This window comes from Panthera leo, chromosome A3 (assembly GCF_018350215.1).
Source record: "Panthera leo isolate Ple1 chromosome A3, P.leo_Ple1_pat1.1, whole genome shotgun sequence".
NCBI classification, from domain to species: Eukaryota; Metazoa; Chordata; class Mammalia; order Carnivora; family Felidae; genus Panthera; species Panthera leo.
Window position 1 is genome coordinate 63,422,460 of NC_056681.1, and position 22,461 is coordinate 63,444,920.

The 22,461-nt window shown below is 40.5% G+C and overlaps 2 protein-coding genes across 11 annotated transcripts in view; one reads left to right on the forward strand and one right to left on the reverse strand.

Moving 5' to 3' along the window:
- Positions 1-7,428, forward strand: part of DYNC2LI1 (dynein cytoplasmic 2 light intermediate chain 1) — a 42,742-nt gene extending 35,314 nt beyond the window's left edge. The window contains exons 12-14 of one of the 2 annotated variants that reach the window (XM_042932145.1): positions 227-319; positions 4,056-4,164; positions 7,332-7,428. In XM_042932145.1, coding sequence (XP_042788079.1) covers positions 227-319; positions 4,056-4,118 — 156 coding nt within the window. In that variant the 3' untranslated portion in view covers positions 4,119-4,164; positions 7,332-7,428. Of the gene's footprint in view, positions 1-226; positions 320-4,055; positions 4,355-7,331 lie in introns of those variants that run through there. The other variant, XM_042932144.1, reaches the window with a different exon arrangement.
- ABCG5 (ATP binding cassette subfamily G member 5) overlaps positions 1,432-22,461 on the reverse strand; it is a 47,801-nt gene continuing 26,771 nt past the window's right edge. For 7 of the 9 annotated variants that reach the window (XM_042932142.1, XM_042932138.1, XM_042932133.1 and 4 more), the window contains 5 exons: positions 22,226-22,431; positions 21,306-21,444; positions 15,512-15,697; positions 8,645-8,757; positions 6,352-7,477 (listed from right to left, as the gene is read on the reverse strand). In XM_042932142.1, the coding sequence (XP_042788076.1) occupies positions 7,284-7,477; positions 8,645-8,757; positions 15,512-15,697; positions 21,306-21,444; positions 22,226-22,431 (838 nt within the window). In that variant the 3' untranslated portion in view covers positions 6,352-7,283. Of the gene's footprint in view, positions 1,487-6,351; positions 7,478-8,644; positions 8,758-15,511; positions 15,698-21,305; positions 21,445-22,225; positions 22,432-22,461 lie in introns of those variants that run through there. The other 2 variants (XM_042932141.1, XM_042932143.1) reach the window with 2 other exon arrangements.

Sequence of the window (22,461 nt, forward strand, 5' to 3'; positions counted from 1 at the left end):
CAAAAGTCTATTGTACACAAGGCACTGGGACTTAAAAGGTGGGCAAGACATAGCTCCCACTCCACTTTCAAATGCAGCTTGCAGGCTTCCTGAGAGGGAGAGATAGTGGCTAGAAGGAAAGGGCGGGAGAGGGCCTGGTAGAATTTGAATGGGCCCCAATGGCTGGCTGAGGCAGGCAGCAGTCACTGGGGGTCTGGGCATGAAATGACTCGAATTGTAATTTCAGAGTATCAACACACTAAAAGATACCAAGGACCCCGCAAGAGACCCTCAGTATGCTGAAAGAGAAGTTGACGAAATGAGAATGCAGAAGGATCAGGTATTATCCTAAACACTTATTTTATTGCATCTTGAGTTTTATCACAAAATACATCTGGAATTACATAGATTTTTCTTATTTAATGTTTGTTTTTTACTTTTAAAATTATTGAGGGGCGCCTGGGTGGCTAAGTTGGTTAAGCGTCTGACTTTGGCTCAAATCATGATCTTACAGTTCATGAGTTCAAGCCTCACACTGGGCTCTGTACTGACATCTCAGAGCCTGGAGCCTGCTTTGAAATTTTCTCTCTCTTGCCCCAACCCTGCTCACACTCTCTCTCCAAAAATAAACATTAAAAAAAATAATAAAATTGAAATAGCACATCTTCACTCTATAAAACAATAAAATTCTGATGTGCACAAAGAAGGAATTTAAGCCACCTGCCATTCCAGCACCGAGACATGACGTAATGTTCACATACTGTTTTTGGATTCTCCCGTTTACTTTATGTTGAAGAGGGGTAGTGATTCTTACCTTGCTGTTGGGGAGACAGTTTCATAATATGCTTTTGTTTGTGGGATTAAAAGGTTTTGTTTTTTGTTAAAACATTACATACTTAAAACTTTTCTTGTACCAGAAAAACTCAGAACTATCCAGTCTGAAACCACATAAACATAGGATCTCCCAGGAAAGTGATTAAAAATGGACACTGAATGGGGCATCTGGGTGGCTCAGTTGGTTAAGCGTCTGACTTTGGCTCAGGTCATGATCTCCTGGTTTGTGAGTTCGAGCCCCACGTTCGGCTCTGTGCTGACAGCTCAGAGCCTGGAGCCTGCTTCAGATTCTGTGTCTCCCTCTCTCTCTGCCCCTCCCCTGCTCGTTCTCTCTCAAACATTAAAAAAAGAGAGATGGAGTTCCATATATGCCTAGCTAGTACCATTTGTGATACACAAGTCATGTAAGAATGCAGAAGCTGGTAAATTCATCATGACCCAATACTTAGATTTTCTTAGATTTCCTTCTAGTTTGATAAAGTGGGACACTGTGCAGAATCCAACCTTACACAAGTAGGCACTATAAATGGGATGCCCTAACAACCTCTCAGGTGGGATTTGTAGTGCTATGTCACTCGGGACAGTCACACTGCTGTGTAACCTGAACACAACCATCCACTGGAGCAGTGACCAGAGTGATTTTCTCAGCACTAGCCTTTCACCTTCAGGGGCCCTAGAATAAGAAAGCAAAGCATTTTATTTAAACATGGTCCACAAGACTTTTGAAAACTGTGTCATGAATAGAGGGTTTCATTGCTGTAGCAAAGTGAGAGGCATGATGTAGAAACAGATGACCTCATGTAACCTTTATTATGTGTGCAATTGACTAAAGATTAGTTGGAAGTCATCCTGAATTAGTATCTAGGAGTCAATGACTTAACTGCTGTTGTTATGTTTATGTCACATAGTTTGATCTCTTTTATTACATTTACATGCACAGGTATTATAAAAGGGCTGGGATGTTTCTCAGCATCATGACTTTTCACATTCAGATCCATCTTCCCTGACCTAAAACCGAAGGAATTTGGAGTGGAGCTGGAAAGCAACCCCACAATACCTAGCATTCTTCACTATTAACACAGCCTATGAAAGAATTTGTCTGTGTTAGGTGAAAATCTAGCCAGTTGTCCTCAGCTCTTTCTTCACGTTGCTGTTTTCTTGCTCTTTTTAAGCTTATCCTGAGAGAGTAAGTGTGAGTGGGGGGAGGGACAGAGAGAGAGGGAGAGAAAGAATCTAAAGCAGATTCTGCACTGTCACTAGAATGCCCCATTCAGGGTTTAGTCTCACCGTGAGCTCATGACCTGAGCTGAAATCAAGAGTCTGACGCTTAACTACAGCCCCAGTTTTTTTCCTTTGTTCATTTCTTAAATTCCACATGAGTGAAATCATATGGTATTTACCTTTCTCTGACTTGTTTCACTTAGCATTACACTCTCTAGCTCCATCCATGTTGTTGCAAATGGCAAGATTTCATTCTGTCTTTGGCTGAGTAATGTTGTGTATATACCACATCTTTTTTATTTTTTTAATGTTTATTTCTGAGACAGAGCATGAGCAGGGAGGGTCAGAGAGAGAGAGAGAGAGACAGAATCCAAAGCAGGCTCCAGGCTCTAAGCTGTCAGCACAGACCCTGAACATGGGACTCAAACCCAATAACTGTGAGATCATAACCTGAGCTAAAGTTGGACGCTCAACCGACTGAGCCACCCAGGCGCCCTTAAAACTTTAGAGGTTCTTGAGACAAATTGAAAACCTTTCTTAGTTTTGTGTTCACTTTTAAAATGGCTTTCTAAAATAGCCGTGAAGAATTGCAGTATAAGGAAAATCTTACTTCTTCTTCCTTTAAAGCATCATATTATTTTGAATTCCTATGACAGCAGTACTGAAGGTCTTGTGGATATGGTGAGTTGTGTATCACACCAGTCATTCTTTATTTTCCCTGACATGACCTGTGTGACCAGCCCAATTCTTCTCTCAGTTTGCTGTCTGCAGAAGGGAGGTATCTCTAGCAAAGAATTTTAAACAATGTCCTCACCCTTACCATTGGTAAAAATAATTCAGTGCTTGCAGTTAAAAACAAGATAACTGATTACTGTTTATTCCTTGGGAGTTAAACATCTTTGAACTCTTTGATAACTGATGAACCGAATTAATTTCCTTTAAAAAAAAAAAAAACAAAACAACCAAGCTGTGATCTAAAAACTAAGTCTTCAGTTTTAAAAGTTTTAACATTTAAATTGAAACAACTTGAGTACAGGTATGAAAGAGACAATCTGCAGTTTTTCTGAAAATGAGAATGGAATTTTCTTTTCATAGGAACTGTGGACTTCAATTATGTTAGCCAAAGGGCAGTGGTTGCCTTATCTTGCAGAGTAACCACTTTTCGCTCATCTGAAATAATCTACTTTGTACAGTTATTGAGACAAGGAACAACAAGTAAGAGGCCAGGAGGCAATCCCCTTAGGGATGGTCCCTTTGCATATCAATCATCTCATGCAGGGTATCCACCCATACTGGATTTTATGAATTGTCAAAGTAACATATACTTGTCGTGGGGAAAAAAAACCCTCAAAAGACATAGAAGTATGTAACATAGAAAGTGGAAGTATCCTATCCTCTCTCCACCTATCTGCTTTCTTCGTGTGACACATAGGACTGCTGTTACTTTCGCCGGATGCCCATGAAGCCATGTGCGAATGAGCACTGATGTCTTCCCTTACTGGGAAAGTTGCCTTCATGTGTGTGCCAGTATACACAGTGCAGTGAATATCCTTCTGTTTATGTTCTTGCACTCTTCTCTATTATTCTGTGAGACACGTTTTGAAAGGTACAAGCACCGGGTCAAAGGATATATACATTTTAAATACAGATATTTTGCTGACTTCAACAGTTTTGACAAATAGGAAACAAATAGGTAACAAAAAATAAGATCACTTTTAAATACTTAAAGTATGACAAATGCATTTAATAGTTGAAAGACAATTTATATGTATATATAGTATGTAATTTCGTCTTTAAGAAGTGGATCTCTAAAGTGTTGCTTAGGCTACCCAGAAACACTGAAGACTACATTTCTAGAAAATCCTAATTGTAAGAATTTACAGAATTGTCCAGAAATTTTGAAAATGATAATACCACAAAGGATATACTGTCATATCTAAAAGATGCTATAAGGCAGCATTAAGGCGCCTAGTTTAATTTTTAAAGTTTTTCTCTTCAAGTAATACATATTTTTGTTTTAGGAACTGGAACAATACAAAAGAAGTTCCTGCAAGTCTTGGAAACAAATTGAGCTTGATTCTTGAACATAATTCAACTATAGTGTATTTATTTATTCTTTCCCAAATACAAGTAAGTTTATTTTATTAATTAGCTATTATGGTAATAAGTGAAGAAAGTTAAGATGTCTAATTTGTTAAAGGAAAAGTGGAATTTCTTGTATTAGTGCAACTCCCTGGATACTTTTAAGTCTATAAAAAGGGGGAAAAGTTGTGTAATTACATGCAGTATTTTTTTTTAAATAAAAAGAATCTTCTGCCTGCCTCTAATGTGTTTATCTAGTATGTACTCAGTTCAGCATTTATAGGTTTCTGCTTATATGGTTTGAGGACTGTGAAAGCGAGAGCCTTTAGTAACAGTTACAAGTGTGAGTTTAAGCATTTATATTAGACACATTCCTTCTTGAAGTATGTTCTCAGGTATGTCTGATAGGAAACCAGAATCCGGGTCACATGCACAGGTGCTATCATTTAATTCTGAAACACAGGCACAAGAAGCACCTGAAGTAAACTATTAGCGGGGAGAGAGAGAGAGACCACAAAGGAGGGGGGGGGGGGGGCGGCAGACAGAGAAAGAGAGAACCCCAAGCAAGCTCCACATGGAGCCTGACGTGGGTCTCAATCCCACAATCCTGGGATCACGACCCAATCCCAAATCAAAAGTCTCAACTGACTGAGCCACCCAGAACCCTCTCAAGTACCTATTTAAAATGCACATTCCTGGAGCTCCTGGGTGGCTCAGTCTGTTAAGTGTCTGGCTCTTGATCTCAGCTCAGGTCATGATCCTGGGAGATTGAGCCCCATATCGGGCTCTGCGCTGACAGTGTGAACCCTGCTTGGGATTCTCTCTCTGCCCCTCCCCCCGCTCACTCTCTCAAAATAAATAAATGAACTTAAATAAAATGCACATTCCTGACTCCCCACACCCAGAGTTCCTGAATCAGTGGGTCTGGAATGGGGTACAGTAATCTGCATTTTTAATCAGCACCTCCAATGATTCTGGCATAGTTATTATGAATATAACTTTTTGAAGAACAGGTAAATTTAAGGAGATATGTTATTAGTTAAGCAGGCCAAAGCTTCATGAACTGGTAATAACTGAGATCATTTCCAAGGTGAAAGAGCCTTTACGAAGCTTTCTCGAGCCTATGAATTTGTGTGTCTGCTAGCCAAGTTCAATTTGGAGTAAGCAGAATTATTGTCATTAACCAGGAAAGTCACTGACTCTGTGTTCTTCCCCTTCCATTATAAAATATGTTTGCTCCAATATACCATACCCAGCTTCAAATAAGCACACTAACCCCAAGAACACCAAAATGGATGAGCGGTATCTGAGTGGATAGCAAACTACCTGATCACTGCAGTGAAGTAAGACTTCATCAACTAGTTGCAATGCATGTGGGTCCAGCCCTCTTAACAACAGGATTTTTAGCATGTTTCTGAAGAACCTCAGTCTTAGCAGCAGACAGGCACCCTGACTGAGTACTGTGGAGAAAGAGCTCCCTTTAATAGTGAACATTATAATCTCAGAAACATCACTGACTTGGTGGGAAGAAACAGCCTATTCCACAATAATAGAAATTTCTATTATATAATTTGATTGTCTTACACATCACTGTCCATTTTTGACTTAAGACACAGACTGTCGCATGTTGAAAGTCATTGTGTTCTTCTAAGGTGGTATCACTAACATTTAATAGCTTGAAGTCACATGCTATGTCAATTTTCCAAATGTTTCTGAGCTAGAATGAAATTCATCTGCATATGAATAGTAGAAATGTTTCCACTTACAGTGCACACCCATATCTTTAGTAAGTTGAAATCAGAGATTTCAAAAGAGGTTCCTGTGGGACTCTCTTTGAACTACTTTAGTAGATTATCATCTCCAGAATTATCTATAACTGATGTGACATATATAATCTGTAAGGTATTATGTAACTATTACACCATAATCATCAGCGTCAAAGACCTTTTACAAAAATTGACAATACTATTCTGGTAATTTGCCAATGTCTCCAGATCCTTAAATACTATTCTAAGAAACAGAATTTTACTATGGTCTCCTTAATGAAATGATCTTTTCTACTATAATGTAAGACATTTCAAATGCTATAATTTATCATTCTTTATAAGTTAGGTCACAGCAATTGAACAAGTTCATGTACTCACTAAGATGGTCTCCCTTGGAGTTACCATGGTAACACTGAGACAGTGTCTTTTCAGACTTGTGCATGAATTACTTGACGATCAATCAGAAAGATAGTACAGAACTCATTTTTAATCATCTATATACATCATTTCATCCCGAAAAATATGTAAAATAAGTGTATTTGTATTTATCAGCATTCTTTCCCTTTACAATTCAAGAATCTGAATTCCACATGTGTAACCTGGTTCTTCTTAGTGTAAATGTTGTGTCAGTTGAACATCTTTTCTGTATGGACTTTAATACCTGCTCTCTAGCCTTAAGATGCCATTACTCAATGCATACACTTTAGTAACATACACAAGTGAAAAGTGGAAAAATAGCAAACTCATCTTTAAAAACATTACCAGAGGTTTGTCTGGTATGTGATGTTCTCAGTTCAGCCCATTCCTAGTTTTTCATTTTAACTACCCCCAAAAAATCACCAGGTGCTCTGTTTCAGGGGTCTTCATCATCCAGCATCTGCCTAACATCCTTTTAATGTGGTTGAGTAACTCAGCCCCCTCATGTAGGTTTTTAAATGATAATGAAAGAATTCCTACCTAATTCTGCATGATGCGTGCTTTAGTCAAACCCACAATTCTCTTTTCTGTTATTTACAGTGAGTGATCATTCACATGTCGTCTTCTTACCAAATCTTGTATCAAGTGTAAGCCTAATTTTTTTTGTTTGTAAGCATAATTTTTTAACATGTATTTTTCTGCATCTGGAACAAAGAAAAATAATCTCACCAGTCTCCCATAACTTTATGAATTCTTGATATTTACATATCAAGAATTGGACCAGCTCAGTCACAATTTCCAAATATCACATGTCCCTGCAAGTTGGAATATCATGACCTGTGTGGATCTGAGGGGCACAGATGGGAGTTTTAATGTTTAAAAGACTTTATATTATCAAGAAACATGTGACTTTCTTAGTTTAGACATTCCAAGTAGTCATGCACATTTGGGGCGTAAGGTCCATTTTTGCAGCAATGTTCTTTACTATCTGCTAATGAGATGATCCCTTACTTTAAAAACAACTATTCCTAGGATAACAAGAACTGGGATAAAGGCGTACAAAATCAGAAAGTTTGTCGTGAATCTGGATGTTGCACCTGGGCAGGTTCTCTCAATGAATTGAATTCCTTGAGTGAAGGCACACATTGGATTAGTTGTCACAGAACCATTTGAGCTGCCTGCCAGGAAGATTGACAGTGTCAGATATGATGCTTCCCAGGTAATTTAATCAACAAGTATTTGCCAACTGTCTGCTAAGTATCTTTTGTCATGAAAGATATAGGACATTAAATTTAGAGAATCCAGAATTCATTATTAGATGAAGCAATAGTGGGTGCTCTGGGTCCTGGCTTCATTTGAAGATGGAAATGGGTTTGTTTCCATTTGGGGTATAAACTCATTATCATAGTACTGATAAAAATCATGATCTCTTATGATCACCTAGTACTGAATATCCTAAGGTTAGATGTTACCACCTAAAAATATCTAAAATAGCTACTAAATTCTGCCCTGTTCTTTAGCTGTTTTCACAAAGTGGCCTGGGATTTCCATGGCCAGAAGGACCTTACTATGTTCCCACTGCCTCTCATGGGATTAGGAAAACAGACTTTTGCCAAAAATGGCTTTACTCAGCTATATATATATTACATACATTTTAGGAAGCCACTGCAATTTGCTTCAATCTGTTCTGTTCAGTAGGTATAGAAACTGACTCCATCCAGAGTATACAGGGGTTTACCTCAGCATACATTAGGTCTATCTTTTTTTTTTTTTTTTTTTTGAAGATTTTATTAAGTAATCTCTACACCCAATGTGGGACTAAATTCACAACCCCGAGATCAAGAGTCACATGCTCTTTTGACTGACCCATCCAGGCACCCCAGGGCTATCATTTTCTACAAACAAAAGAGTGGCCTTAAGCTATTGGCCTTTGACAGGTGACTAACTTGACTTTTATTTTAAAAATCAAAGAAACTGGGGCGCCTGGGCGGCTCAGTCGGTTAAGCACCCAACTTCGGCTCAGGTCATGATCTCACAGTTTGTGAGTTCGAGCCTCGTGTCGGGCTCTGTGCTGACAGCTCAGAGCCTGGAGCCTGCTTCACATTCTGTGTCTCCCTCTCTCTCTGCCCCTTCCCTGCTCATGCTATGTCTCTCTCTGTCTCAAAAATAAATAAACATCAAAAAAAATTAAAAAAAAAAAAAATCAAAGAAACAGACTTTTATTTCAAAACAGGTTTTAAATCTATTATAAAATATAGCTTTTGTTTAAAAAATACATTTCCTCAGGGAATTGCTTCCTCGGAGGAGTATGTAAAAAAGATTATATTCCAAAATAGAGTACTTACCACAAATGAAATTCTGTCCATAAAACTCATTGACTATAAGAATCTCAGAGCAATATTTTTGGAATGTAAAGTAACTGAGGATTTTAAAAGGAAGGGACATTTCTTCTGTGTTTCTGAAGAGAAAGAAATAGAGATGAAATTCAATAGGCTCTGGTAATAGTCCTACCAAATGAAAAGAAAGACAACCCTCATTTTACATTTCCTGTTATGAATATAGTTTTTATCTCATTATAAAAATTGCACTCACTATACAAAACATCAAACAATACTGAGAAGTACAAAGAAATACCACTGCCCAGAAATAACCATGGTTAATATTTTGATGATATATGTAATGTGTGTACGTATGTTTATAAAATTTTACATAATTGGAATCATATTCTTCATGCTCTTTTCTAACCTGCTTTTTTCAACCAAACATATGTCAGACAGCCTTCCAAGTCAGTAAGCATAGCACTCCATCATTTTTAATTATAGCTCGGTGGTCCATTATAGTAGAAACCTTAATTTAACAATCCCCTGATGATGGATTGGTGTCTAATTTTTTTTTTTTTGATAAGCACCACTGATATAAACATGAAAGAGAAAACACACCTAACACATCACTTTAAAGGAGGATATTTGTGATTAAACAAAGATTTGAAGGAGCTAGTGTGTGAAGTGAAAATAAACAAAGATTTGAAGGAGCTAGTGTGTGAAGTGAAAATTAACTGTAAGAGGAGAGGATGGAGGGAGCAAGCAGACACTCATTGTGAAAATGAACTCTGTCCCCTCGGTTCAGTCTATTTCAGGAGAAACTCCATGCTGACCTTATGGCCTCCTTTGTCCACTATATAACTTCTGTCAATCAAAAAATATGTAATAAATTCTATATGCAAGGCACTAGTTCTAAGTGCTTGAGGAATTCAAAAGAAATTTCCCCTGGAGAACTCACAGTGTAATTGGGGACACAGAATATATACCCTTAAGACTATAAAAATACACAGTGGTAAACGATTTGTGCCAAGTATAAAAATCTAGCACCACATGTCCATGACATTCTCATACTTAGTATTTATGGGTTTTTTTGTGTTTTTTTTTTTAACCTATTCTCAAGGGACTCCCAAGCCCCATGACTTTGAGTTACTGGCAATATTCTAAGGCACAAAATTGAATTTGCCAACTTAGAGGCTGCTAATTGGAAAGGACAGGCAGGAATCTGGGGAGGAAGGAGGGAAGAGGAAGGACACTCCAGGAAGGAAGGGTGGCATGAGCACAGGCATGTCAAGGACTGCACATGGGACTCAAGGGCCAGAAGGGCTAGAACAGAGGCTATGAAGCCATGGGAGCTGGGTTTGGAATGACAGCCAGGCCTTTCAGTGAGCTGACACTGAAAGACCATGAAAATAGTGTTTTAAGGTAATTAATGTGGCACCAGCAAGTAGAAGGGGCCAGAATAAGGGCAGATTAGGAAAAGCAGAAAAGCAAAAGGGAGGTTACAGCAGTAGTTCAAGTATGAGATGACAAAGGCCTGCAACAGGATGATGGCATGACAGGCTGATTGCTCAGCTAGCCAGAGGGTTACCTCCTTGAGGTAGGAACCGTGTGCCTTGCAGTGCACTACACAGGGTGAAATAGAAGTAAAGGCTCCACATGCATTTGTGATTTGACAGCAAAGAAGAAACCCAACAGAAGTTGGTGACTGATCCAGTATGTACACAGTCCAAGGAGAGAGTAGTCATTCATTCATTCACTCAATTCAGCAAATATTTTTTGCCAACCTGTTTGGTTCAAGGCCTTGGGCTGGCCACTGAGAACTATAATGATGAATGAGGCACTGCTGCTGCCCTCAAGAGGATGCCATCCTTTTAAAGGAAGGATGCAAAGAAACTGAATCAGTTATCAAAAGTCTCCCAACAAAGTCATAGGCCAGATGGCTTCCCAAGGGAATTCTACCAGACATTTAAAGAAGAGTTAATACCTGTTCTCCTCAAACTGTTCCAAAAATTGAAATGGAAGGAACACTTCCAAACCCCTTCTATGAAGCCAGCATTACCTTGATTCTAAAATCAAAGACCCCACTAAAACGGAGAATTACAGGCCAATATCCCTGATGAATCTGGATGCAAAAATTTTCAACAAGATACTAGAAAATTGAATTCAACAGTACATTAAAAGAATTATTCACCATGATCAAGTGGGATTTATTCCTGGGTTACAGGGCTGGTTCAGTATTTGCAAATCAATCAACATAAGACACCACATTAATAAAAGAAAGGATAAGAATCATATGATCCTTTCAGTAGATGCAGAAAAAGCATTTAACAAAATACAGCATCTTTCTTGATAAAAATCCTCAAGAAAGTAGGAATAGAAGAAACATACCTTAACATCATAAAAGCCATATATGAAAGGCCCACAGCTAATATTATCCTCAATGGGGAAAAACTGAGAGCTTTCCCCCTGAGATCAGGAACACGACAGGATGTCCACTCTGACCACTGTTGTTCAACATAGTACTGGAAGTCCTAGCCTCAGCAATCAGACAACAAAAAGAAATAAAAGGCATACAAATCATCAAGGAAGAAGTCAAACTTTCACTCTTTTCAGATGACATGATACTCTACATGGGACACCCAAAAGACTCCACCAAAAAACTGCTAGAACTGATACAAGAATTCAGCAAAGTCGCAGGTACAAAATCAGTGTACAGTAATCAGCTGCATTTCTATATGCCAGTAATCAATCAGCAGAAGGAAATATCAAGGAATCAATCCCATTTACAGTTGCACCAAATACTATAAAATACCTAGGAATAAACCTAACCAAAAGTAAAGGATCTGTATGCTGAAAACCATAGAAAGTGTACGAAAGAAACTGAAGACGACACAAATAAATGGAAAAACATTCCATACTCATGGATTGGAAGAACAAATATTGTCAAAATGTCAATCTACACATTCAGTGCAATCCATATCAAAATAACAACAGCATTCTTTACAAAGCTAGAGCAAAAAATCCTAAAATTTGTATGGAACCAGAAAATATCCCAAATAGCCAAATTAATGTTGAAAAACAAAACTAAAGTGGGAGGCATCATATTTCTAGACTTTATGCTGTATTACAAAGCTGTAATCATCAAGACAGTATGGTACTGGCACAAAAACAGACACCTAGATCAATGGGAGAGAATACAGAACCCAGAAATGGACCCACAAATATATGGCCAACTCATCTTCAACAAAGCAAGAAAGAGTATCCAATGGAAAAAAAGACAGCCTCTTCAGCAAATAGTGCTGGGAAAACTAAACAGCGACATACAAAAGAATGAAACTGGACCATTTCCTTACACCATGTACAAAAATAAATCCAAAATGGATGAAAGACCTAACTGTGAGACAGGAAAGTCATCAAAATCCTACAGGAGAAAACAGGCAGCAACCTCTTTGACCTTGGACGCAGCAACTTCTTACTTGACATGTCTCCAGAGGCAAGGGAAATAAAAACAAAAATGAACTACTGGGACCACTTCAAGATAAAAAACCTTCTGCACAGCTAAGGAAACAATGAACAAAACTAAAAAGCAACTGAAGGGATGGTAGAAGATATTTGTAAATAACATATCAGATAAAGGGTTAGTATCCAAAATCTATACAGAACTTCCCAAACTCAACACCCAAAAAACAAATAATCCAGTGAAGAAATGGGCAAAGGACACAAATACACATTTTTCAAAAGAAGACATCCAGATGGCTAACAGACACATGAAAAGACGCTCAACATCACTCATTGTCAGGGAACTACAAATCAAAACCACAATGAGATACTACCTCACACCTGTCAGAATGGCTAAAATTAACAACTCAGGAAACAACAGATGTTGGTGGAACCCTTGTTCACTGCTGGTGGGAATGCAGATTGGTGCAGCCACTCTAGAAAACACTATGTAGGTTCCTCAAAAAATTAAAAATAGAACTACCTTATGACCCAGCAATTGCACTACTAGGAATTTATCCAAAGGATACAAAAATGCTGATACAAAGGGGCACATGCACCCCAATGTTTATTGCAGTGCTATCAACAATAGCCAAATTATGGAAAGAGACCAAATGTCCATTGACTGATGAATGGATAAAGAAATGTGTGTATGTATATGTATATATTATATAAATGTATGTATATTATGTATGTACATTATGTATGTATATATAATATATACATCTTTACCACATCTACACACACACACACACACACACACACACACAGGAATACTACTCAGTGATGAAAAAGAATGAAATCTTACCATTTGCAACAATGTGGATGGAACCAGAATGTATTATGCTAAGCGAAATCAGTCAGAGAAAATCAAATACCATGATTTCACTCATATGTGGAATTTAAGAAACACAACAGATAAACATAGGGGAAGGGAAGTTTTGAAAAATAAGATAAAAACAGAGAGGGAGGCAAACCATAACAAAGTTTTAAACACAGAGAACAAGCTGAGGGTTGCTGGAGGGGAGGTGGGTAGGGGTATGGCCTAAATGGGTAATGGGCATGAAGGAGGGCACTTTTCGGGATGAACACTGGGTGTCAAATGTAAGAGATGAATCACTGGGTTCTATTCCTGAAACCAAGACTACACTGTATTATAACTAACTTGAATTTAAGTTAAAACAAAACAAAACAAAACAAAACAGAGGTGTCTGGGTGGTTCAGTCGGTTAAGTGTCTGACTCCAGTTCAGGTCATGATCTCACAGCTTGTGAATTCAAGCCCCACGTCAGGCTCTGTGCTGACAGCTCACAGCCTGAAGCCTGCTTCAGATGCTGTGTCTCCCTCTCTCTCTGCCTCTCCCCCCCACTCATGCTGTCTCTCTCAAAAATAAATAAACATTAAACAAAAAATTAAATTAAATTTAAATTAAATTAAATTAAAAAAAATAAATAAAGGAAGGAAGGCTGCAACCTAAGCGGCACTTGACAGGCTCCCAGAGAGCTGATCTAGTCAAGGGACCAGCAGAGAGGCTTCGTGCAGGTGGCAAACGGAGACAAATGGATCCATGAAAGACACAGGAGGACAATCAGGCTACATTATAGAAGCCCCTGGAGTACTTTAGAGAGGAAGGAAACATAGATCTAAATTTACTGACATGGGACTGTCCAACATTATACTGTTAAATGCATTCTTAACTCCTCTACAACAGCATAAGCTCATTCCTATTAAAGATTATATAAAAGTCTAACAAGATACACAACAAAATTTAACTGAAGGTTGCAATACTTCAGGTAACTTTTAGTCTTCCTTATGCACTTCTGTATTGTGTACATTTTTTCCCCCAAGAACGTGCATTATTTTGTAAGCAGAAAGAACAAAGCTATTTCTGTTTGTGTTTAAAGGAGGAGACAGCCAAAAATGGAAATGTTGCGGGCAGTCAGTCAGGAAAGGTGATGACTTGGAAAAACGTGAACTTTATGATTAGGAGGTTGATGTGGTCCTTGAAGAGCAGATTTTCATTTCAGTGATGGGAGTGGAACCCAGGTGAAACCTTGGGATATTGAGGTTTTGCAAAAAGCCCCAGAGTCTTTGGTAATGTTGGCCACTGCCTCTCTTTCAAACAATGAATTCCCTTTTCCAACAAACCAAATACATAAAATAGTGCCAGACGGACTGGAATATGTAATGATTCAAATATTCAAGTGGAGATCCTGCCCAAGGTGGGTCTATACCTTGCTGGCTTGATTGCATACCCTTGGGGTGATTTGACTTGAGCATTTTTTATAGATGCTAACAATCCACTTAAGCAACACAAATACAGTGTAATAATGGTGGTGTAAAAATAATCCTCTTTGATCAAAACCAGCTCACTTCACTTTGTAACACTTCACTTTCTAGAACTCACTACAGCTTATGAAGTGTCTTCCTGTTGATTATCTCATTTGCTCCTCATACTCCCCTGAGGAAGGTGGGACCAAGATCATTAGTTTCATTTATTAAGTGAGGAAACTTAATGTAGATAGAAGTGACTTGCCCATGTGGCAGCTAAGTGCTTAGAGGAAATCTCTAACTCCGGGCAGCCTTGCTCTCCAGGGAGCTGCGTGTGGCCTGTGAGTCTTCACAGTGGTTTGACTGGAGCAAAGTTAAGTATGAGGTGAGTTTAAGTCAAAGAAGCAACCACCGTCACATGTTCTCAGGGACCCGTAGTGTACTTACAGGTCCTGCTCACATTACCTGCCTGGGACTACTGGCACTCTTCAAAAAATTTTCACCCTTTCTGCTACTGCTTTTTTAAAATGTATGTATGTGCGTATATATATTTCTTGCTTATAAAATGATGTTTATTATAGAAATTTACAAAATAAAGGAAAATATGAAGAAAAAATATTACCAGAGATAATTTCTGTTAACATTCAGCGTGTGTCATCTATTCCTAGTATTTTCTTGATCGGTCCTTTATCATACAAGCTCTTATCTGACTGTTCTTACTTCTTAAAAGAAACTGGGAACTGAGAACCAGAATAGAGACTCCATAGTGCCAGGGCAAAAATGAATTAAATGCATGCTATTTAGCTTGCAATACAGGCAGGGAGTTTTTCTGGAGGATGGATTGGTTTTCCTCCTCTTGTTATTACATATGAATCAAATACGGATAACATGCCTCAACTGTCATTTCCTGATCCTCAGTGTGAAGACACTTTACTGAACAAATAGTAAACAGTTCAAGGTCTAAATAACAATGGTAAACAAGCACTATAAATACTCCAGACCACAAGGTGATACCTTTAGCCAGTATCACATAGCTCTCCTCTGGAATGCCTTATAACGTCATTATCAAGTGACCATTAACAACAAATCATCCATGAAAATCCTTTGAATTGTTGTATCTTACCTTATTAATCCAGATCCTACAAATATCCCAGCAACAGAGAGCAGAGCCACCATGCTATTGACCACATTTGGGTTTTGGACCATACCAAGTAGCACAAGACTTAGAAATTCACCGATCAAGTGGGGAGCCAAGAGAGCAGCAGAGAAATACCCAAATCTGGCAACCTCAGGATATAAACCCAGAGTCCTAGAAAAACATAAAATCTTTAGTTTCCTCTCCAAGGGTTATCTAATAAAAATATCACACTTGCCTTCTACGAATAAGTTCATGGTGGTTAGTGGGTGGGAAGCGTTTGCAGGGTAAGCCAAACTCCCCTTGGAAAGGCCTTTTCGAAACACAGCCAACATCTGAGACCATTCATTACCACACATTGTTTCTGTTGGCTCCAACTCAGTGTGCCACCTTTTCCAGCTCCTTCAGTTCTCACAGGAAAATATTAATACTTAGACAATGGTCGCAACTAGTGCAATAAATAGGGTTGCTGAACTCTCCAGGCTTCTCCATAATTAACCATGTTCTGCCTAGTTAGCACTGCTCCTACTCTAGGTAGCCTACTTTCCCAGGCTCACTCCATGGGCTTCTCTGCCCCTCCATCCCTGCACTTCATCCCCATCATGTGGGGTTGTTGCCCACGTGAAAACCCTTTGCTACCTCCATTGACTCTATTCCATTCTTGTCTTTTATTCTACCAGCCCCTTCCACTGATTTGATCTTCATTTTCATAAACACACTTCCCTATATCCATACCCCTTAACTCTTACATTCCTTCCACTACATACATTTCCCCTGGTGATAGCATGTCCTCAACAACCATTAGACATGGCTGCCCTTTCTTCCATTTGTAGAGTAAGGAAAAGGAGTTGGCATGTCTTATAAGCATGCCTGCTTACCACTCTTCAAGGCCTTCCATCCTTATACAAATCACGAGGTTTGCTTATACTGTTAATTCTCTTTCCCCGTGTAATCCTTTGTGGCTTTTACAACATTCTCTCACCTTTGAGGATTTTATAGCATCTGGACCAGGGTCAGTCTTTGCACTCCTGTCCACTATCATTATCCTCAAGGTCTTTAACCTTCTTGATGAACCACCAACATCAGTGCCTCCTAATTAGGTAACCTGATCAATTCCAGTGGTTCCATCCACCTAATCTTCATTATTCATCATGTCTTAAACTTCAATGTTACTCAAAACTGTTCTACTTCCAAAATTTCAGATTCTAAAAGTGCTCTCTCAGGGCACCTGGGTGGCTCAGTCGGTTAAGCGTCCGACTTTGGCTCAGGTCGTGATCTTGTGGTCCGTGAGTTCGAGCCCCGCGTCGGGCTCTGTGCTGACAGCTCAGAGCCTGGAGCCTGTTTCAGATTCTGTGTCTCCCTCTCTCTGACCCTCCCCCATTCATGCTCGGTCTCTCTCTGTCTCAAAAATAAATAAACGTTAAAAAATAAAAATAAAAATAAAAAAATAAAAGTGCTCTCTCTGATCATGGCATCCCTCCTGTCTCCTGTTTCCCCTAAGCCCTCATTGCCTCAGATCCTTACCTGCTTCTGCTATTCTTTGCCTTCCCAATCCCCACACCTGGGAGCCCTGTTATTTCACTTAGGTTCTCTCCCTGTAGGTGTGCTGTCAGGGCGTAATCCTGTACTAATCAGATCCACTATGCCTCAGCCAGCCCCAAGACCCCTTACTTTTTCTCATTGCTTATTGGGTTCCAATAACACTTCCCTCATGGCTAATATATACCTGTATTTTAAATTATCTCCCCAATTTCAAACTCTCTCCAGTGCTCAGCAGATGGGATCCTCTCCCATTTTATGAATTTCTTGCTAACTTTATCTTCCCTATTTTTTATCTTCCATGTATTGTGCTCATTCTTTCTCTTTTCCCCCTATCATTGCCAAGTTGATCCTATCTACTTGCTCCTTGATTTCATGTTTCCTGATTCCACTATCCCTAACCTGCTCTACTCTGGAAACGTGATCTGTGACTTATCCTATTTTGCTATAGTTTCATCTATTCTCGATCTAATGGCTTTTCCAGATGGTGTTATTTACCATATCCTGAAATATCAATTCCCTGAGCCTGATAACCATGTGAGCAAATTGCCTTCCCTTCATCCTACCCTACACCACCAAGCTTCCCAAGCAGCATCTGCTTCTTCCATCTCTTGGAAGCAAGAGCTTCCAAGCAGCATCTTCTTCTTACTTGTTCCCTTGTAAATCTGACTTGCACCTCCACCAACCTATTGAAGCTTGTTTTTGGAAGACTGCCAATGACATCCTAATCTGATGCTTCATCTCCTCGAACCCCTGCAATATGAATGAGTTTACTACACTTCCTTGAAATGCTCTCCTCCCTTGGTTTCTCTGATGCTGCCTGGTCCTGTTACTCCTTCTACCTCCCTGATCACCCTTCTGTTTCCCACACTCTAAAGGTGCCTCCTAAGGTTTGCACTTGGGGCACCTGGGTGGCTCAGTCACTTAAGCGTCCGACTTCAGCTCAGGTCATGATCACACGGTTCATGGGTTGGAGCCCCATGTCGGGCTCTGTGCTGACAGCTCAGAGCCTGGAGCCTGCTTCTCGGATTCTGTGTCTCCCTCGCTCTCTGCCTCTCCCCCACTAATGCTCTGTCTCAAAAATAAACATTAAAATGTTTTCAAAAAAATAAATAAATAAATAAGGTTTACACTCAAGACTACCTTCTCCCCTTCCAATATTCTCTCCTATAAAATCTATTCCCAGGCCTTTACTCTTATTCCTCTTTTTCTTTCTGCTGTAGCCTACCACCAAAACCTCAGCATGACGTGTCTCATCTGATGTCCTGTAGCATACCAGATGCAACATGTTCAAAACCAAGTCCGTACTCTTTCCTGTCAAGATGCTGTCACCATCCCATTCCCTCAGATGGAAAACTCAGGCATTCTCTATGACTTTCTTTACCACCAACAAATCCATGGTTTCTAAGCCCATTTGATTCTACTTTCCTAGTATTTCAAAGTGAATCCCCTTTTGTTGCCACTGCTCCTCTCTTCAGTAAGGCCTCTGCCTTTCCCATAGGCTGCTGCCAAGGCTCCAGGGTCTCTGCCCTAACTCCAGTCTGCTGCCAAAGCGGGCCAGCCTCACCCTCCAGAGTCCATCACAGATGGGTCACTCGCTGGTTCAGACTTCTCTCCTATGTCCCATCCCATTATCAAATCCACTTCAGCTCCTTAGCCTGGCATTCACCACCTCACCAGAGGGGCCAGTCAGATCTTTCACTACTCTTTATAATCCTTCATTCCCACAGCACAACTGCATCTTTTCTCTGGAAAGGTTTTATGTCGTTTTGCTCCTGAACTTATGCCCCTGCTCTTTCTTTTCCTGGAATGCCCTTGCTCCCTTTTCCATCCATTGGAATTCTGCTCATCTGTCCTCCAAGAGTTTTGTCCTCCAAGAGTTGTCCTCCAAGAGTTGTCCTCCAAGAGTTGCTCTCCCCGCTCAAACAAATCGGCTCTTGGTCTCCTTTGTAATTGGCTGGGATGGGGAAGATACCCCATCTGTACCTCAGTTTGCTCACCTACAAACAAGGATAGGTATAGTACCACCCTTATAGAATGATTGAAAGGATTACATGAATTGGTATATTTAAAGCTCTTAGTGCCTGACATAAAGCAAGTGCTCAGTATGTGTTAGTTGTTGTTATTATTGTTATATTCCTCAACATAGTGACTGTGCTTCTTTATAACACTAATCTTAACACTTTCTTGAATAAAAGTCATCTGGAGATTTATGTCCACAATCCATCATATGAAATGCTTTAGGGCCAGATGTATTTTGGAATGTGGCAATTTACAGATTTTGGAAAGTCTGTACACTGCACAGACCATACTTGTCACAGTGGGATTAGGGACTCCACCTGTAACCAAGCACATTAATATTTCTGCTGAACAGGAGTGTTTATGTAGGAAAAGTACAGAGAACATCGTGTGGGTTCACATCTGATTTTGCCACTGAGTTCATGTCAGCATGTTGCTAGAAGAGTTACAAATACATTCTGACTTTCAGAGATGTTTAACTTTCAGAATTGCAAGCCTGAGGGCAGCACCTCCTGTTCATTCCTCTTTGAGTCTTCTGTTGCACCTAGTATTGTGCTGGCTAAGCTGGTGCTTAGTAGGCATTCAACAAACATTGCTGTCATTTAATCGAAGTGTTTGCTATGTTGCTAACAGCATGCTACCACTGGAAATGATTCTGACTTTCTATATCTGACTTTAATCAAAAATAGTCCTGACCTGTATGCTTACACTTCCCTGTTTTCTTAAATCTTACAGAACTTTCTCATGGGCAGTTTTTCAAAGACTGTATGGTCTTCAAGATCAGTGCTTCACACATTTTAAAGTGCACATGAACCACCAGGAGGATCCTGTTAAATGCAGAATCCAATTCAGTAGCTGGGCCTGAGATTCTACATGTTAAACAAGTTCAAAAGCAAGGCTGACACTGGTCTGTGGGCTACACTGAGTAGCAAGAGTCTAAATTACCGAGGTCTTCAATTTTCAGCCAACCCTGATTTACTCAAAAATGATCAGGTTGTAAACGATCTGTTCCTGGATCATTCAGCCTGAACTAGACAGGCTCATGGTTTATTTACATCAAGAATTAGAGTCAACATGTTCCTGAGTGTCAGAGAATGAGGCTTCATCAGGTCCAGCAGGGAGGCCCCATGGTCCCTGCCATCGCCCTCAGCGGGGAGCCCAATCTGCTAACTCAGAGCAAGTGGCTTTGCCTCTGTCACTCTCCAGAGTGATACCAACTTCTAAGCACCTGCACCAAGACCTTCCCAGTCCTCATCTGGGAGCTCAAACTAACTAGGCCCTGGTTTATCTTTTACCTATGTATCACTTAATTCATAGTTATTATTGGTATTACATATCATGGGTCTGAATACTGGCTATGTTAGGAGCACCTATAATTATTCAGGCAGTCATGAATCCCGTGGCCTGAAGACAACATCTCAAGACTGCCTGAAGTTCTCCTGGGATGACAAGCTGGGCACATTTACACTACTAGAGTCACAGAATACCAGGTAATGCCCCCATCTTTTCTTATGGGAAAGCCACAGGGATTAGGAAAGATACCTCTCCCTATGATGATAAATCATGCAAATAACTACACATTTTCAGATTTATATCTTTTAAAAGCTCTAAGAAACAAACAAAAAAAAAAACAAACAAAAAGAAGCATTGTCTATAAGCCATCAATCAAAACCTAACAGCATCAGGGATGCTTCATGGCTCCTCAGTGCCTCTTCCCATAGTCATTCTTCCATTGCTCAAACCCCCTCACACCAGCCCAACTGTGATGTCACAGGTGGGTCAGTGGAAACGTCAGGCAGAGTTGCTGTTCCAGCTGACAGGTGCTCGGAAGCCTTGCTTAATGTTGAGCCACGCTTAACAGCTGCTTGTCACCTCTCCCCCCCACCCCCACCCCCCCCACCCCCCCCACCCCCCGGCATCCCAGCTACTTAAGAGCGATCTTCTCTGGCCAGGCCCTGCAGGAGATGTGGGACATGCCTGTCCCTGGCACATGTAGTCCTGCTGATCTGCTCTCAGGTCCCATGCAGCCCCCAGCTGGGTTCTTTTATTTGTCCTGAAGGACAGGACATTGTACTAGACACTGATGGGCAAAGACAGACCCCCCAGGGCCAAGAGCAAGGAGTTGTCCACCCTGGAGCTCCCCCTCCATTGGTCCCAGTGGCCATCTGGGACTCCCCAGGAGGCCTGGCCCAGGGGGACTAAACACCTTTGAACAACCCCTTACCAATAGCACACACTGCTGAACATCATGGTTGCAATGACACTGAAGGGGAGGACGTGCAGCACATAGGCCAGCAGCATCTGCCACTTCTGGTACAGGCCGTCTTGGCTCTCCTGGTCACTGACAGCTCGCAGCACAGGAACTGGGCATGGAAAGCAGGTTTCAGAACAGCTGGCCACCACACAGCTAAGGAAGGAGGGCTAGCCAAAACTAAACCTGAGGCTGTACAGTGGGAACCAGCCGGGGCTCCCTAGTCCTGGAAAGGGGAACCTGCCATCCACAGAACTATAAATACCTTCCACCACAGAAATCTACTCTACTTGAATTACAGTATGGTTGCAAAGGCTGTCCTAATTTATTTCCTTCTAAAATCAAAGGAAGGGTGTCACAAATTCAAGAACACACGTGCAAAACGGTCATGAATGATGTGAGGTACTTTGTCCTCTTTTTGTGCAGGGTTTTGGCACAGAACATCAGGCAACTAGGTATTGCTTCTGGATTATCTGAGTTTTAAAATTAGGTGCTGGCTATCCTAAAATAGTCTCCAAAAAGAATTTAATGGTGCAAAGTTGGCAGGTATCTGGGTTCCCAGGGGCTGTACATCCTAATGGCCGAGAAAGGGATAACAGGGATGATCTTTTTTAAAAAAAACCCTTCCCAAACCCTGCCCCATCAGCAGCTCATAATTTCATGTTTCCCTGGATCCTTAGACCCTCAGAGATCTACTTGGTGAACTAATTCACACTAAGATATCAGTAACTTAGTAGTTACCATTCCCCAGGGAGAGAATCTGGAGAGGGCCAAGTTTAGCTCAGCAAAATACCCTTATAATCATGGAGTCTTGCAAGGTGCCAGCTGGAGAAGGGAGATATTCAGGAAGAGAGGAAGTGCCCACCCCCCCAGCCCTAGGCACAGGCACGTACACAGATTCACAGCGTTGAGCATGCCTGTATATGGGGTGGCACCTACAAACTGGTATAGAAGACCCACGCGATCCTGGACAGCACCCTTCAGCACATCGTTCTGGACCCGCAGAAGATAGAAAACGACGAACAAACCCATTATCAGATTCTGAACAAGACGCATAATCACTGCCAGCTTATTTCTCAGTAAGTTTCTTGTCACTCTCCTGAAAACCAAACAGCCCTGTTTTAATTCC